Source organism: Corvus brachyrhynchos, unplaced genomic scaffold (assembly GCF_000691975.1).
Source record: "Corvus brachyrhynchos isolate BGI_N302 unplaced genomic scaffold, ASM69197v1 scaffold60, whole genome shotgun sequence".
In the NCBI taxonomy this organism is placed as follows: domain Eukaryota; kingdom Metazoa; phylum Chordata; class Aves; order Passeriformes; family Corvidae; genus Corvus; species Corvus brachyrhynchos.
Window position 1 is genome coordinate 1,485,936 of NW_008236767.1, and position 18,404 is coordinate 1,504,339.

An 18,404-nucleotide genomic window follows, 5' to 3' on the forward strand; every position below is an offset into this window, starting at 1 on the left:
TTTGGCTTGCACCCTTTCTGCGAACATCTTGTCATCTGTTTCTGCTTGAAAGCTTCTAATTGCAGTGATTAGGCAAGCTGAAAGCTGTATTTCTCCCTCTTTGCTTCTGCTGCTGGTATCAGTTTTGCAGCTAATATTTGCCACTTTCAGAGCTACTGAAATGCTGGATTGCCCGTGCTACCTCTCTAGGCTGCCTAAGGCTTTCTAAGTCATTGAACTACGAGCCTAGCCGGTAAAAAGCTGTAAGTACACCTCCTCACATGTACACCTGCTAAATGCCAGACATTATAAGCTGACATGAGTGCATAAATACTACCTTCTAGTTTAGGCAAATTAACACTGAAAATTACATCTTTCAGTAAAAGACAGTTGCAAACACATAAACATGCAAGTTACTTAATTTTCTTCATAGAGACCCTCATATAAATCAGAGAATCACAGAATCATTTAGGTTGGAAAAGACCTGTAAAATCGAGTCCAACCATTAAAACAGCACTCCCAACTCCACCACTAAACCACGTCCCCAGGTGCCACATCCACACTTCTTTTAAATACCTCCAGGGATAGTAACTCCACCACTTCCCTGGACAGTCTGTTCCAATGCTTTGCCTTTGGATGAAGAAATTTTTCCTAATAGCCAATCTAAATCTGCCCTGGCACAAGTACAGGCCATTTCTCCTACTCCTATTGCCTTGTACTTGGGAGAAAATATATGGATTCTAATATAAATGTGAGAATGACGAAGTATTTTATCTATTACTCAAACTTGAAAAAAAAATGGTTTAAAATTTTCCAAAGTGATTTGGCATCCAAAATTGAAGATAAATGCCTAAGATGCCTCACTGACAGTAACTAAATTTCTCCAAAGATACCACTAAGCACTTCTTTGCATGTTGGGCTGCCAAAAACTAGATAGTCCCTAGTGCTCTCTTGCATGTCAGCTTTTTCCTCAGGTATTGCTAGACCAGCTCATTTCCAAAATTAAATACTGCAAATATGCCACAACTCTTTCATAATAAATTATTATGATCTAACACAATGTCCTAAAACACCCAACATATTTGTAACAGTGTACAATATCTAAATAGCACTTTTTCATAGAAAACATGTAAAATACGTTACAAGACAGGGAATACAGGATCTTCAAAGAAGAGTTTTTAATCAGAACAATGCAGTGAAATGTATGACAGAACTGCCTACACAGCACAGTTGCAAAGGACTCAGAAACCCTTCTACAGAGTATTTTTGAATTTAAAGACTGAATGAAGTACAGTACTGCACTATACTGCATGTACTTTTGTACTGGTCACAAACTGGAAGAGGGTAGGTTTAGATTAGATATTTGGAAGAAATTCCTTACTGTGAGGGTGGTGAGGCACTGGACTGAGTTGCCCAGAAAAGCTGTGGATGCTCCATTCCTCGAAGTTTTCAAGGCCCGGTTGAATGGAGCTTTGAACAACCTCCTTTAGTAGAAGGTGTTCCTGCCCACAGAAGAGGGGTTGGAACTAGATGAATTTTAAGGTCACTTCCAACCCAAGTTATTTTGTAATTCTATGATTCTGTGGATTGTCAGTACAGAATAGTGGAATATGAACAACTGGACTGGCATTTTAATGTCTGTAGCACTGCATTTCAGTCTGGGGTTTGATGTATTTTGCTCAGTCTCACAGTCTTGTGATAAATACCCAATTATAACACCTACCAAAGGATTCAGTGAGATAACAGAAATATTTTCTTAAATGGCAGAAGAGGCGTTTTGAAACATCTAGTGATGTTCAAATCGCTTTTTTAATTTTTCAGCTTTGAAATACATTGAATTGAAACACTGAGTGTTGCACCTAGGTTATGATGGCACCTAAATAAATCCATATATATCTTAACATATCCATATTCCTGTCGAAAAATTAAGCAAATGACTCCTTCCAATCAACCAACATGCTGCTGTTGCTGCTGTTATGTTTACGTAGGGGTCCAAGTTCTGATCTGCCTATTTAAGCGAGCGATTTCAGCAGGGCTAGTGGAAATTTTAAATGACTTATGTGAACAACAGCAAGAATATCCATCTGACTTTATTAACCTAAAAATCAAGTATTTTGTCTAAAGTAGTCATCCAGGCTTCTTTTTAGTTTCATTTTTAACTCATGAGACTGCTGGGGATGAACCTCTCCAGACTGGTTCAAAATCTTTTTCCAAGTATCATGCCATTTTTAAAGCTAACTTCTTCACATTTTGCAAGGTTAATGGAAGAAGTGTTACTTCTTCCACCACTCACTTTTCCAAAATTGCCTATACTTTCAAAAGTCATTAAAAAGTAAAGGCTATCTGAGGCAGATTTAGGAGGAAGTTCTCAAAAATCACATGAGCATTCACTTAACTGTTCTGTGGCGAAAAGAAAAAAAAACCAACACATCTAAGAGCCTTAGAAAAACTGTTTCTAGAATATTTTTTCATGACATCTAATGGTAAAAGTCAAAGTTTATCAGAGGGTAGCTTTGCCCTTTTTCAACCAAGTTGCCCATCAGACTTAAATAAGTTAACCACTATCAAACAAGGGTGAGGTGCTTGGAAAGGGGAGTGCCCAGGTGACAGAGTTTGGGTTATAGCACAAAGCAACAACTCCATTAGTGTTTTTAGATCTTCATGTAACTGCTCTTGTGATAATTTTCTTAATGCTTCCCAGCTTTTTAATCAATTAGATATGTATCCCTGAATCTACAGATCGTCATTTTCCTGGAAATGCTTATGACCTTTCCAGACATAAAAGCCTGGAGGAGAGAAAAACCATGTGACAGCAAGGGCAGCTGGACTTTTCAGCACTAAATTCAGTAAATAATGAAAGATTTCTCTTTCTAAAACTAAAACTAAAAAGCAGAACCTAGACACCTATGCCAAGCAATCTTAATGAGGCAGATTTCAGAAAACATCCCTTCTGGAAACCAGTCCCCACCGAAGCTGCTCAATCTCAATACAGACACATGACAAGCCACTAGACACATTCAAAACACCTTGATCAACATGAGCACAGTCGCAAATTGTTAAAACGCCTCTTACAGCCAACTGGCACAACCAAGTGACAGTAGCAGTGAAAGATACAGAGCTCAGTTACTTGTTCTTGAGGCTGGCGATAGGACAGAAGGTGCTGGGATGAACAACACTGGGACCTAAATCATGAACAATCTTCAGGCATAGTGTGACTCTTCTCTGACACATCCAAACTTGTCTTTGGACAACGAAAAGCATTTATGACTAGTCTTTTCTCTCCAACACAGAACACTTGATACTATTGTTTTGTATTACGGTAGTACTTCGGAGGAGGGTTTCCTTTTGCTTAAAAAAAAAAGAAGAATCTCTTAGTGAATGAGAGTTTAAAATCTTGCTCTTGCATTGGGATGCTCGCAGAAAAGAATGGCACATCTGTGAGAAAGATACTGTAAGATGCAATTTCAAACTGAATGCAGTGAGAGTGATCATAGGAGATCATGAATATAGGAGGAAGCAGAGAGCAGTAAAAAAATGTAACTATTAAGTCAATTCAACCCCATTTGATTATTCCTAGCATCTAAAGTTCTTCTGGACTATAACTAAATAAATATCTCCAGCAGCTGTCAACTAAATCTTTCTAATTGATAGTTGTCTATTACAGAGGCTGGGACAAGTCTAAACAAAGGATTTAAAAAACATTAGTGAAACAGACCATGTGACTATTTTGGGGAGAAAATTCCTCTTGCATAGCCTATGGAGGTCACAAGACACCTAATGTGTATACAGGGATTCTTGTTGATATTGGTCCTTGAGAATGAGGAAGCAATTTTTTTCTTTTGTTTATGGGCTAATGAAGAGAAAAAGAAAAAATTTCTTTAAGAATATTGAGAACTTTTAAGTTCTCAAAGCAGTACAGCACAATGCAGATAGAAGCACAACATAGAAATCCTCTCCAAAAGCCAGTGATTTCAGTAGTTGACAGATTTCCCTCCCAACTAAAGATTCTGAGCAAGATCACAGAATTTAGTAAGAGAACGTTCTCAACAGTCCCTTAGCAAGAGACAAGGGGAGGAGAGAAACACTCATACAGTTAATGAGAAAAGCTGAGTACCCTACGGAGGTATATACTTGTGTCAGGATGAAAACTGCAAACTACAAGCTGCACAGTCAAATGGGCAGAGCATTTCCAATGTAGAAAGGGAATTTCTCAAAGGCATATTTGTCACAAGAAGCTATGCGAGCTGCCTCAGAGTCCACAGACAACTATCTGTCACAAGTGGAGGCAGAATAACTATAAGTAATCTCTTAAACATAATAATACTAAGAATCATATTAATTAACAATACGAACACTCATGAGACTGAGTCTTTTTTATTGCCTCAAAGCTAGAACTGGCCTGTTATGCAGCAAGAACTGTCGTTCGGATTACAGATGGCAAATAACTGACAGAATCAGGCTCCAGGCATTCTTTTTCATCTTTACCATGCAGTTTTACACTAATTTAACATTGTGTTTACATTTTCTCTTCACTTTACAGTATGGTGCTGTAGATAGCTGCACGATTCCACACACAGCCTGAACTGTTACATGCCATAAAAGAGAATATTCTCTTTTTCTCATGCAACTAGATGCTCAAAATGTAGCATTTTGAATCTGAACAAAATAAAAAACTTGTATTTAACGTGTGTATCGCAAAAGCCATCTCCTGTGGAGGTTATTATCTGACATCCTATTTAATATAACAATGGTACTGGTACTGCTGCTGAGCAGATCATTATTCTGGTTTATTTTGTATTTGAGGGTAGCCCCTTATTCAAAACAACACCATCTTGTCCCTTCATGACTGTTTTGAACAAATGTTATTATCCAGACAAGGTGGTTCTTCTCCATTATCAAAATGGTAAGCACATTTAAAACAACTAAGTAGTCAATGCCTCTATCCATGGTAGCATTTTTAAAAAATGGCTGTAATAAAGAGATGATGATACAGTAACTTAGAAATCAGAAAATAATTTAAAAACCCAAAGGGATATTAAATTTCAGAATTATTCAAGACATACACATAAAATACTATTTATTCTCTTAGGAAGTTGATGGGAGCTCCTCCAGAGATTTGGATAGTCTTTGGCTCGTATTCCTACCTGCTAACAGGGACATAGGACAGATATCCCTTCAGGCCCAAGAGGGTTGCAGTCTTTGGCAAGAGTTCCAGTGCCTTGTCACTTCCATTCATGGGTGAGAAAGCCAGTGTTTTAGAGGGTGATTTTTTTGTTTAAAAAGAAGTAAAGCCCATCATAAACTGTCATGAAACATTATAAAATCAGGAAATCTTTCTGAACTACAAAGATTGCCCATTTGGATCATATTCCTGGTAATCTCTGCTCCTTTTCCCCTCCCAGGAATAAATTTGATCCTGCAACCTTTATTCATGTGCAAGTAACATTTGCAAATGTGCACTGAAGTCAAGCCAACCCAGCTCTTATGGGTCAGACTGTAGCCCCTTGTTCATATCGCAAAACCATTGCACGAGTCTTTCAGATGACAAGAAATGAGCCAGTTTACATAACTGCTCATCAGCGTGAATAATGACAGTAATAAGGCCGTGAATTGGAACAGTGCGGAGACTTGCTAGCATTGGCTAATTTTGTATTTTCAATTGAAAGGACAGCAAAATAAAATATTTGGTTTCATGGAAGCTGAACTTGATGTTGCTGAATTTCTGTCAGACAGAGTGAGTAGATGCAATTTAATGCTACTTAGTATATTGTAGGAAATATTTCTTTACTATTTGTCCTTTGTTTTGGAGGGCTAAACAAGCTGCCATGTATGCCACCAGTTAACCTTTGGCACTTCTGTCTGTACAGATGTCCTTTATTCTACCTGTCTTTCTTCATCTGAGCTTCCATTGTTCAGAAATAGTGTTATGCCAATGTTTCAAATAATAAAACCATGCAGTTGATTAGAATACCAAACACACTCAAAAATTTACTTTCTGCCTTTGTTTTTTGTATTATCAAATAGTGGTCTTGCCCTACAAATAAGCCTGATATTTTGTTCTTAAAACTGTCAGCTACCATCTTAAACAACATATGGTACTCATAAATATTCTGCAAAAACTGCAGGAAAGAGAAAGACAGAGAGAAAGAGAAAAACAGTAAAATGCAATAATCTCCAATAATTTTTAATGTAATCAATGGGTTTGCAGATGATTCATTAAAAAAAAAATGGTATGTTTAATCGCTAAATGATATCTATTTGTAACAATGAGGTGATTTTGTTGTCATCTAAAGGCCAGAGAGATAGCTAAAACATTAAACACAAGGTGTGTAGGTGTGTAGCTACCTAGTTACTTCTGACTTTTCTCCATTTTGGAAATACAAACATTTTCTAGAGATAATAAGCTGCCAAACGGTGAGAAGACTTTATTTAGCAATTTTTGTGTTACTGAGTAATATTAAAATATCAATGTCTGAAAACACTGTCAGTTGCATACTATGACAATTCTCGTGAGCTTTGGTTCAATTATAACTACTAAATCATTAGGATGCTCAGATTCTAAGTTTGATGTGTTTTACTACCATTAAATATGTTTTGCACACCTATATATCAACTGAAAGATTTCAAAGGAGTAACTTTCACTGATAAGCAATAGGCTAAGGTGTACAAGAAAACACCCAAAGCCAAAGCCATTGCCACTATGATGTTACTACACTGGGCATTTTCTTGAGTATAGCTTTTCTCTAGCGGGATCAATTTTACAGAGCTCACTGGAATCCAGTTAGCAGAGGCATTTTAGAGAAAAATCTGTCTTACTGCAAGACTTTTACAGGCAAAAATGTGTAAATGTAACTTAAAGTAAGAAATAAGTCACCATACAGTCCACAGTATAGTTTCCCTCCTTATTTATGCCTTGCTTTCTTCTTTTTTCCCTATAGATCCATATCAGTTCATTTTGTGACCTCTAGTGTCCCACAGCATTTTTAAATCAAGGGGAATAAATTCAGGAAGAATGAAGGAGGGAAAAAGAAATCTCTGACCTGGTATTACCAAAAAGAAAAAAAAAAAAGAAAAAAAAAAGAAAAAAAAAAGACGCTAAGATGAAAACAAAATAGTGCCATGGATTTACATATGGGGTTTTGATGGAAACTAGGGCTGGGTTTTAAGTCAAAACTCACCATCTCAAAACCACTTCTTTTCATCCGCCTGCAGGACTTGAGGTAAGTACGTATGCGTTTTCTGGCACGCTCTTGATACTCAGGGAATTGTCGCCTGCATGAGTCAATGATAGCCTGGATCTTTTCTTTGGGCTGCTTAGAGATTGGGACCATTCGGTCCAAGTTTTCATCTACAAACAGCCTGACAAACATCTGTTGGCAAGAGGGAGACAGAGGAGATGGGTTTGGAGGGCAGCTCTCTTCTCTTCCTAGCTTCCTGGCTTGTTTACTGATAGGAAGACATTTTTTTTCTATCCACTGAAGAGCTTTGTAATGGGAAGCCAGAAATATTAAGCAAACAGTTCTTTAAAGGGTTATTTGGGGTGGGGGTGGGGGAGGGACTGATCAAAAAAAAAAATAGACAAGAAAAGAATAGTCTATAGGATACAGAACTTGTGAGATAAACCAGAACAGATTGTGAAAATAGGCACTACTTAAGTTTCATTATTAACAATAAGCTGTGATTGCTAATCATTTTATTGAACTGACTCACATTTTTTCTTTGTTTGAACAATTGCTTGTGTTTTCATGCATAATTATATACATTGGGAAAGCAATAGAGAACAGCTGACCACCAGAATGGTCTCCTGACAAAACTAGCTACAGCCTCTTTCCATTCAGTGGGTGAACATGCACATCCACACAGCCACACACATGGTCACACATGCACACACACAGAACAAAGCTTTGTTTTCCTCACTGGTAAAGATGGCACTCTGCCTCAAAATTCTAAATAAAACACAGTAAATCTGTTGTCTGTTGGCAAGAGTTTAATGTGCGTTAAAATAATAATTGAAATAAATCCTGCAAATTAATGTGCCTTTAATATTGTCAAACTTACCCAAAACAACAATGCAAAAGGAACAGAAGAAGTAAACAAGGTGAGTGCAAGAGGGCTTACGTTAAAAGCTTTCAGTCGCTCAGCTTCTACCCCATCTGATTCATTAACCTTCTCAGGATCTTCTTGCTCATCATGGTCATCCTCATCCTCATCTCCTCGATTCAGAGACAGATCTTCAGCACCTCTGCCTACACTCTCATTCTTGCCAGAGTCATAACTTGAATAGCTATGTGCAGGGGACTGAAAATAGAGAAAAGGAATATGCTTGTAAAAATTCTCAGCAAAAATAAGGTCTTACTTATCAAAAAGCCTTGGTAAATATTTCAAGAATTCCATGAATCCTTTTTATAATTGTTCAACATAAAGTGCTCCTAATCCTTCCAAGGACAAACAATGCACAATTATAGTAATTTCAGTGCTTTAAAAAAAATGTGACCAACTGCAAATTAGTAAATCTATTAACAAATTAATTACGTATGATAATTACAGTTAACATGAAAACTTTGCCGTACAGCCTTGTTTAACTACTACATACAGAAGTTTCTTACAAATACTAACTTCTTTGTATTAGTCAAGATGTAAATAAGGGATAGCTGATTTGAACAAAACTCAGAAGGAGTAAAATTTAAACATTTCAATGCAAAGACGATTCAAGTACGAAACACTGGTATTCATCCAATGAATAATAAATATTATCAAGAGATGCAAGAATTTATTCAAAATAAGGAGATGATCATGTTCCAGTTTCACTTGCAAAACCCCAGAATGTATTAGAGATGTGTAGGTTTACATTTTGAATGCTCTCTGAGAATTCTGTAGTAAAACCATTTTCTCTTTGAAAATCAGCATGCAGAACTTTCCCCTGAGCAGAAATTCATTTTGTTGGATAAAACAGATGGCCATCTCAATAAAGTGTATCCACTTGAAGGACCAGAAAGTACCAAATTACCAGAAGTTCATAGAATGCATTTTCACTTGCAATATCAAGCCCTCAGTCACCTGTTTCCACTGCATACACTTCAAACTGCAAACTGTGCAAAAGGCATCAGTAACAAAAAGTCTTCCACAACTTAAAGATCAAAGCTTTTCCCCAGCCACACAAAAGTATCAGAGAGTATCTCCATCAGAGACATCAGATTCACATTTAGGTAATTCAGATAAAAATCTCACTTCTATATTTTAAAGCTGTAATATTTCACTACGTTTCTCTCTTGCTTCAAAGCATTCTGAAGTCTGAATCAGGTGCTACATGACAAACTTCACATACACACTTTTTTTAGATGCCTCCTGCCTTAGTGTCACCAGAAGTCAGGAGTATAATTCGTCAACCAAAAATACATTTCAAATACTTAAAATTGCATGCCTTGAACTACATTCTGAGATTCCTAAAACTTTCTTTATTTCAGGGTATTTTGCCAGCCACAGAATGAATCTGGACAGAGAGGTAGGAGTGAAAAACCAACAAAACCATCCATCTGTAAGGCATATTTTTTGCTTTATATTCTTACTTCAGCTTCTTTTTTTCCCTTTCCCTATTTTCATTTCTATCTTACGTTGGTTCTCTGTACACCGTGAGTTTCAGAGTCACTTGCCTTGCCTTAACAGCACTCATATTCCAAGCCTTCCTTTTTTTATGTATCCTCCCTAGACTATATTCTCGCATTACCAATCCCCTGGAGTTCCATGTTTTATTCCCTAATCCTCCTAATGTCAGAACTTGCGGTGTTTCTCATCCCTTTCCCTGAGTCTCTTCACTCTCTAGACCACTTTCCATTCCCTAGACCCTTATAGCAGATGTAGGAAGAATGAGAAAACATCAGAAGAAAACAGAAGAGCTGGCTAGTGGATAAAAACAGCTTCAACAAGTAGCAAGCTCAGCACTACCTCATATGGGGCAAGAAATTAGAAAGGGTTCAAGATGGCAGATGTGAGATGGCATGGGAAGACAAGGCTTGCAAGAGCAGCAAAAACAAAACTCCAGTTCTTGATACAATGATACTCTGTCCTGTGAAGTTGATGAGTGTCTACATTGCTATGCAGTCAGGTGAGTGCAGGTTCCATCCTAAACGAGGCGATGGCTGTATCTTATCAGAGTGTCTAGCATATGTAAGCAATAGCGTTTAACCTGGCCAATGGCTACCAGAAGGCCAACAGCTGCAGCCCAGTAGCCTGTTATAAAGGAATGAGTGATTTCCTGTAACCCTGAAGAGATTCTCAGAAGACATTCTTTAAAAAAGAAAGTTACAATTAATTAATTGCTACTGTTGTACAGTGCAATGCAGTAGAAGATCTGACCTGTGCTGCAAGACTTGTTCTTCTGTACGTCTTTGTTTCACCTGTCACTACAGCTATACAGCCCGCAGAAGGCTTTGAGATAATCAAAAAGCCATTTCATGTGCTAGGCATAAAGCATAGAAGCTGCTGCCCTAAAGAAACCTACTGACTGAAATCCTTGCTGTGCAGACACTTGATCTCGCATGAGTCATTTCATCAGACTAAATCCAATTAGACTACTCATGTGCACAAAGTTAAACAGATGCAAAACTGATTTCAGTATGTACATATGTTTCGGCTGAATGCCAAGATCATAAATTATGCACCAGGGTTGAGATTTCCTTTTATGAAGGAAATAAATTCAGGCCAAAATGCCTTAAGTATGTCTCTCAAAAATGCAACAGTCAGGGTGGTTTTTGGTCTTGTTTTGTTTGTTTTTTAAAGAAAGCATTACATAGAGAGTCCAACATCTTCTCTAAAGTTTTTATTTAAACAACAACTTTAGCATCTTAAATGAACTGTGGGGATTAACAGTCTGAGAAAGTTGCATGGCAGGAATCCATATTTATTCACTGTGAATTTGAAGACTGTGTACAGTACCAGGAAAAAGTGGTGTTTTTCTCCTAGCTGTTTCATTGGCAAACTGAGGGAGAAAAAAGCTCAGTTTGAGTTTGCAAAAGCTCAGTTAAGAACAAAATTTCTACCTTTCTGTATTTCTACACAGATTAATATTGATTCAGAGATGGAAGAGACATCTCTCTCACTTGTGTTGACTCTGCAGTTGTGCAGAAGCCAATAAGGATTTCCTTTTGCTACTCTATTAAGCACCTGCAGTGCTAAACAAGGGGTGGGACAGCAGGGGACAACTCGTCCTTTGTACGTGCTTCCAAAGATCTTGCACTGTCCTTTCAAAAGGCTGCTCCCACCTTTGACAGACAGTAACATGCTAATGCATATTCCTGAACAGCCCTTGACATACACCTTTTATGGTTCTGCAGTGAACTAGACTGAAGAAGTGATCCTGGTTAAAATGTTTTGGTTTTGCTTGTTTGTTTGTAAATTTGGTTTTTTATAATATTGCTAGTCCGCTTATGACCAGAATCCGTTCTTGGGTCCAGTTCACCATCTGAAAGTACAAACCTTTGTGCTGACAGGAAAGTATGAGCATGAAGGGGAGCATACACATCTTTGTTGACAGCAATGAAAGATTAAGTCTTGGTGGAGTGGAAGCATTAGTAGATATAAGATGTTTCACAGGTGAATTTTTGTGCTTAACAAATCAGAGCTGGAGAAGAAAGTGACAGCAAAGAGAAATTATTCAATGAGAACAAATGAGGCCAAGGTTAAGCACAGAATTATTGCCTTCTCCAAACACTTAGATGATTATGAAGTTGTCTTAAAAATACTTATGATGTTGACAGTTATATTCTGACCACTTTGTCCTTGCCCCTTTTTGAAGGTTCTCAGTTCATTACTTTAATCTCTTTCTTGCAACAATAAGTACTAGGCACTTCTGCTTTATTAAAATGAAAGCAAAGGTTCATGCCCAACAAGCTACTTTTAGGAGTTTGACATGAAATATCAACCTCTTTCTAAAACATTACAGGTCAGCAACAACACTCACCTGGCGTAAGTCGTCAAATTACGCAACAGAAGACCTGGGAGGATATCACAGTGTCATCTACTTTGTCTTGCTGCCACAGAAGAAGGTCAGATGGTCAATCCTGACCATTGTTTGGTTGTTTTCTTAAGACTTCCAGTGACAGAGATGCCATGCATCCCCCAGACAACCTGCACCAGTGTTTCACTGTCTTCACCACTATTAAAACATTCTTAAGACCAACCTCTGACTTTCATAAATGTACTAAGCCTATTTCTTTTTCATGTATCTACCATGGATTGCAATGGAGGAAAGGTGTGGCATTGGGAGAAGAGCGCATTCCCTTCCCGCTTTCCAAAGGCTGAGGATTGTTGTGATGTCCCCTTGCCTCAATCTTCTCTCCCCAATAAATTAATTTATGCTGTGAAACTCATGTTTTCCTGATTTCTAATCGTTCTTACTGGTCTGCTCTGGATGTTTTCCATCTGGTTTGAAACCTTCTCAAAGAACAACTCCCAAAATTCAAAAATGTATTCCATTTATGGCTTTTCTGTGAAAAATATATTTCTTTATTGCTTGATTAATTTCTAGCATGCTTACAGCAGAAAAACTTTATCCCTTTAATTGCAGAAGAATACCCCAAAGATTCAAAAGACAGCAGTGCAGAAACCCCACAGTTGCCAACAGAAATTGTGCTGTTATTTTTTGAGAACTAAAGCAGAAGTAATCCATAACATTTAAAAATATAGTCTACCATAGTGCTCCAGTACCTGCTGGGCTTCGAGACTGGTGTATGGCCCTCAGACAGAGTTTGGAGGATGACACCACACGAACTCATTGCAGGAATGTCCCAGCAGAGACTCTTGGCTACCCCAGTGAGTACACAGAGATGGCACTTAATTACCCAACCAAAACTTATTCAGTGACAGAAAGCTAATTACTGAGGGTGACTATTTCTAATGACCAAAAAATGGAAAAATCATGTCTTTGTGACTTTTCAAAAATGCCAACATGGAAAAAAAGACCCCACATTTTCAGGGAAACATGCCTCTGAAGGAAGTGTAGCAATTCTTTTTCTTTTAACGAAGCTTCATTTTTCACATTCACATTACATTTTACATTTACATTTAGTTAGAGAGCTTCACATCTTATTGAATAATGTGTAATTCTTTCAGTTGTTACATTAGACACTCATAAACCACAGAACTCCTGTGAGCAAGAGAGATTTGCACATTTGAGGAGTTGGCAAGACAGCAGCACAGGTTTCCATGGAAAGGAAAGGGGTTAGGAGGCGGGCAGAGATGAAAGCACTCTACTGGCTATACATGAGTCTCTTCTAGAAGTCGGCCTCCACATCTGTAAATGTTACTAAATATTTTAATGAATAAATAAAACCATATTCTAAAGCTGACAGAATTCTGCTTGCCCCCGGTTGTACATCCAGCCCTTTCTTCTTTTTCTTAGGTTTCAGTATTCCCCTCTCTGCCACTGAATACACAAAAGTCTACAATTTCACCAATTACTCTTTCAAATTATGTGTGCTTTTCTGCATGTTTTCCCACGTGCTATAGTGTATACGTATTTTTATAGCAACTATCCCTATGACACAGAAAGGGATTAGAATATTCTGATGGCAACGGGTTTGATTGCTTTGAAGATCCTTTTTTTCCACAATTGCCGATTAAATTAGAATTTTATTTTAATTTTTTTTAACATTTAAATTTTTAACTGACTCTACATATGAAAAAGTTTTTGAAAAAAAACTTAAAAGTAGTTTTTGGTAAATTGATATGAGTGAGAAGCATGTATTTTATTTGACATATAAACAAAATTAAAAGGTTAGACCTGAAAGGTTAAGGGAAAATTCATGTCCTATATCTTTCCCTTAAAAATATATTTGAAATTAATATTGCATTGTTAGAGTTCCACTTCATTCCTGTGCAAACTGTGAGTTCTCCATACAGCAGGGAACTTCCCTACAGAACGTAGAGGTGTTTGGGTGTTTGGGTTTGTTTTTTTTAATTATTATTAAATATATACTATATGTAATATAAATAACATATTAGAAAACATAAAATACTTTTGGTAGATACACGCCCTTTTGTTATTTATTGAAAGACTTGAAACCATTAATAAAAACATTCCTAAATTTTCTCCTCAATTCAAACAGAAAGCAGGAGGCATAACTGGAACACTTAGGTTCAGCTATTATCCTAAGGAATTCTCTACCAGGTTTTACAGATAAAAGCCCAACTTTCTATTATTTTGCATTAATAAGCCATTTTTTTCGTCACATGTGGGGAACTTTACTGTCCCTCTCTTCTCATTACAGAGAAGACTGTGAATTCTCAAATACAATTCCAGCATCTCACCCTTTATTTCAAGATCCAATTAACCTCATTTTTATAAACTCATCAAATATTTGTCCATCTTACCCATATCTTTGCATCTGACTACGACCAGTTTGCTACTCTTCTTACACCATAATTGGCCTTTCCAGCTTCTTCATAAAATTTCACCCATGGTAATGGGAAGGCATCATTGTGTGCAATTCTGCTATTTGGAGCATGAGGACAACAGCATTTTTACAGGGAGAATGGAGAGCTGAAAGTTCGACTCTATAAAAGTGTTATCTAACATGCTAAGTGTTAAGTTGTAAAAGGCTTTTTTGCACAAAACTTGTTTTACACTAAATTATTAAAAGATCTTTTTGGTTTGCTCAGTGTTAACAATGTGACTTCCAGAAACAAACTGTTCAGTTATTTACAACAGGAACTAAGAAATAAAAAGATTTTGCTCCTGAATTATCTTTGACATGGTCTTCTCTTCAGAGCCAGTTTTTACAGTAGTCCCTGAGAGAACAGTGACTGTTTCTAAGACTATCTGCTCGTTCTTTCTCAGTAGTTTTCCAATCTATGGCATATTATGCTTGCTTATAATATTCCTTTCAACAGAAGCATATTTATTAGCAATAAGGAAACTATAAATTACCCAGACACTTTCACTCACTGGGTAAATAGAAGTTTGGATAATTGAAAGGTAAGAAATAATTGAAACACATTTCTTCCTGTGATATTTTCTCTTTTTAGCTAAAATGCAGTCTGCCCTAGGTCTGTCCCCACTGGTATTGACCAATATCAAAATACATCATTTTACCCTAATAGAAATAACCTCCAAAATTAAGTAGAGAGTAAGAACAGAGAGACAACTGAAAAGTCTCAGTCAAGTAGAAGAATAAAGTATATTTATAGGCTATAGTTTAAAGAGCTTCTTTTTAACTTTTCTATAACCAATCTCTTATTACCTGATTGGGCATTTTCAGAGAAGCTCCTGCTCCTTCCCCAGCCATTCTAGAGGATGAGAATTCTTGTGGGAATAAGAATAAGTATCTCCAAATCACCCTCGTACACCAGTGTTGAGAGTTCCAGAGCAGAGATAATTTAACAGAGCAGGAGACTTGCCTACTTCTTAGCTACTAAATAGCTTTTATTTTACAAAGTTGTTTTATTAATGAACTTCAAGAACTCCTGTCACTGATGTAGGAAGACAGACTTTTTCAACCAAATACTAAAAGAACTTAGTTATATAACCACCAATAACTAGTCATATTGCAAAATGTGGCTGCTGTGTCTTTGGAAAAAATACAATGTCCTTTGTGGGAGTTGAAAAGTCAAACCGAAATGGTGACAGACTCAAATAAAAGAGTAAATTATTTTTGGCAGCATACACTGCTATTCTGAAGCTCTAAAAGGATCTGACTGAGTTTCTGAGAATTTGAGAAACACAGGCTGCCACACAGGAAAGCTCCACCACAAATTTCTGGATTTCTGCAAACCGTGTGCCAACAGAGTATTTAAACATTTTCTATAGTACACTCAAAATCAAAGCAGAAGATCTGAATTAATTTATACTCTTTTAAGACCTTACATTGCTAAAAAGAAAAAAAAAAACAAAAAAACAAAAAAACCAACCTTACCTTATTATCAAAGTTAGAAAACTTCATCAGTGATTTTCTAAGGACAATAATAGCATACTTTTCAGGTAGTATCATAGCTCAGCAAAGCCAAGAGCCTGAGGGAGCCCCGTATAGTTCTTGTGCTTTTGGCAAAATCCATCAACATAAAACTTCTATTGCAAAACTATAATTTCCAATTTTTGGTGAAATTTTGACCTTTTGCCAAAAACCTTTACAGTTTCCATCCAGATTCCACAGCTTTCCCTTTGTCAGGGTTTGGGGGTTTTTATTTTCCTTTTAAATGAAATAGTGACAGTTTATATGAGGAGTAGTGAACATTTTTCTTATGGAATATACTTCAGTGACTACTAAGGTTCACATTACAGACAGATAATGAGCATTTTTGAGCAGTAATTCTTTGGTCAATTGTCAGACAATTGGCTGGCAAGAGCTACAAAATATTTTGCAAAAACACTGGACTAATAATTTCTTCTCATTCTATTTAAATTGAGAATGAAGCCTCTAATGCAGGCAACACATTCAGGAAGCAACTAAAATGGAGAACATTTATAAGACCTGAATATCACAATGACAATTACAATGTTAAGTCCCAAGACTCTCACTCCCCGCTTTGCAGCCTGTCCTCATCGAACTGACAGAGGTTTAAGATATAACTAAACATGTTGATGCCTTGAAGTGGCTACATGAAAACAGAGGCCAGACAAGAATGAGAGAATAAAAGCAAGCATTTATTTGAAGGGCCTTCAAAGGTACACCTTGGGAGTCAAAAGCCTCCGAGGGGCTCCACCCAAGATGGACCCTGGGTCACGGGTTCTTCACAGTTTTGTAAGTTTGGTCCACTTGCATAATCAGGGTTAATTCTTCAATTATAATTTCAGTTAATGATGTAATTACCCCAAGTTTGCTCCTCCTCTCAAGGCTTTAGTTTACATCTTTTGGGGCCTGGGACAATCAAGGTGTCCTTGAAGAGCAAACCTAGAGAGGGTTTGTTATGTCTAACCAGCATGAGAGAACAGCAGCTAACAGACCAAACAAAACTTCAGTTACACACTAGGCAGTACAGGATTTGAAAAACCTAAGGCATCAATGTCAACAGGGATAAAACAGTAAAGTTTCTTAAGAACTCTCCAGCAAGGAAACAGCAGAATCGCTGACAAAACCCAGCCTATCCATTAAAGATCCCACTTACTGACCAACAGTGCTACCCCTATTGCTTGAAAATATCACAAACTGCTGCCAGCTTTCAGAACAGAAGTAGTTGCTGAATACTGCAACAGCAGTCATGGCCTCTGAAGTCTGACTTAGGTAAGAAGCCAATGTCAGCAAAAGCAGGAGCTGAAATACAGGAGTGATGGAATTTCTTGGGCAGTAGTTTAAATGTGCTAAGCTTACTGTTTTACTTCTGATTTTAATTTCTTATGGGTATCTGTACACAGGGAAATAATGCCATCATAAATACAGAAGAGCAGGACTTCTTGTCGACATGGTATCACTGGATGCTCTATTTTAATCTTGAGCATATTGCTGCTGGAATAACTAAGAAGAATCCCCTTCCTCACTTTAGCAGTGAGGAATACAAACCAGGGAATACAGAGCACATGTAATCCACTGGTTTAGTCATAGGCCACTTGTCAAACATCTACAATTAACTACAAAACTGCCATAATCTTTTTTTCCTTCTGTTCTATTCTTTATGTTCATGCCCTTTGGTTCAGTTTAAGACATTTTTTTCCATGCTGCTTTCTCCTAAATCTTTTCATTCTTTATCTTTGAACTCATTATGCCTTTAGTTCTTTTTGCTTCAATCTCTTCTTGATTTGTTCTCTTGTTTCTCATACTATTCCCTTCATTTCTTCCTCCCTAAATTTCTCTCTGCTTCCTCTTGTCATAAATTTAAGCTATGACATTAAAAGGGTTCAATAACCTGTTTTCTTCTTCAATCCCAAAAGGACATAGACCTGTTGGAGTGAGTCCAGAAGAGGGACACCAAGCTGATTAGAGGGATGGAGCACCTCTCATATGGGAAATGACTGAGAGAACTGGGTTTGTTCAGACTGGAAAAGAGAAGGCTTTGGGGTGACCTAATTGCAGCCTTCCAGTATCTGAAGGGAGCCTACAAGAAAGATTGAGAGAGACTGTTCACAATAGCATAGTAGTGACAGGACTAGGGGGAATGGCTTCAATCTGAAAGAAAGTAGGTTTAAATTAGGTATTATAAAAAAATTCTGTGAGGGTGGTAAGGCACTGGAAAATGTTGCCCAGAAGAGTTGTGGATGCCCCATCCCTGGAATTGTTCAAGGCCAGGAACAATGGTGTTCTGAGCAACCTGGTCTAATGAAAGTTGCCTGTGTCCACAACAGGGGGGTTGAAACTAGATGACCTTCAAGGTTTCTTCCAACCCAAATCATTCCATGATTCTATGAAATAGAAGGCTATCTCCTTAAGTCCCAAAGCAAGAATCAACACTTGGAAACTATGAGTTTATTCATAAACAACACCCCTTGAATCTATGACTGC

General features: G+C 37.3%; 1 protein-coding gene and 1 long non-coding RNA gene across 5 annotated transcripts in view; one reads left to right on the forward strand and one right to left on the reverse strand.

The window, feature by feature from the left end:
• The window catches only part of NOL4 (nucleolar protein 4), a 190,529-nt gene that overhangs the window by 39,695 nt on the left and 132,430 nt on the right, over positions 1-18,404 (reverse strand). For 3 of the 4 annotated variants that reach the window (XM_017727413.1, XM_008644907.2, XM_017727414.1), the window contains 2 exons: positions 8,098-8,277; positions 7,158-7,349 (listed from right to left, as the gene is read on the reverse strand). In XM_017727413.1, the coding sequence (XP_017582902.1) occupies positions 7,158-7,349; positions 8,098-8,277 (372 nt within the window). The remainder of the gene's footprint in view (positions 1-7,157; positions 7,350-8,097; positions 8,278-18,404) is intronic. The other variant, XM_008644908.2, reaches the window with a different exon arrangement.
• On the forward strand, positions 9,404-12,340 carry LOC108444976. Its single transcript, XR_001859700.1, has 2 exons — positions 9,404-10,081; positions 11,918-12,340. It is a non-coding gene; the product is annotated as an uncharacterized LOC108444976 (long non-coding RNA).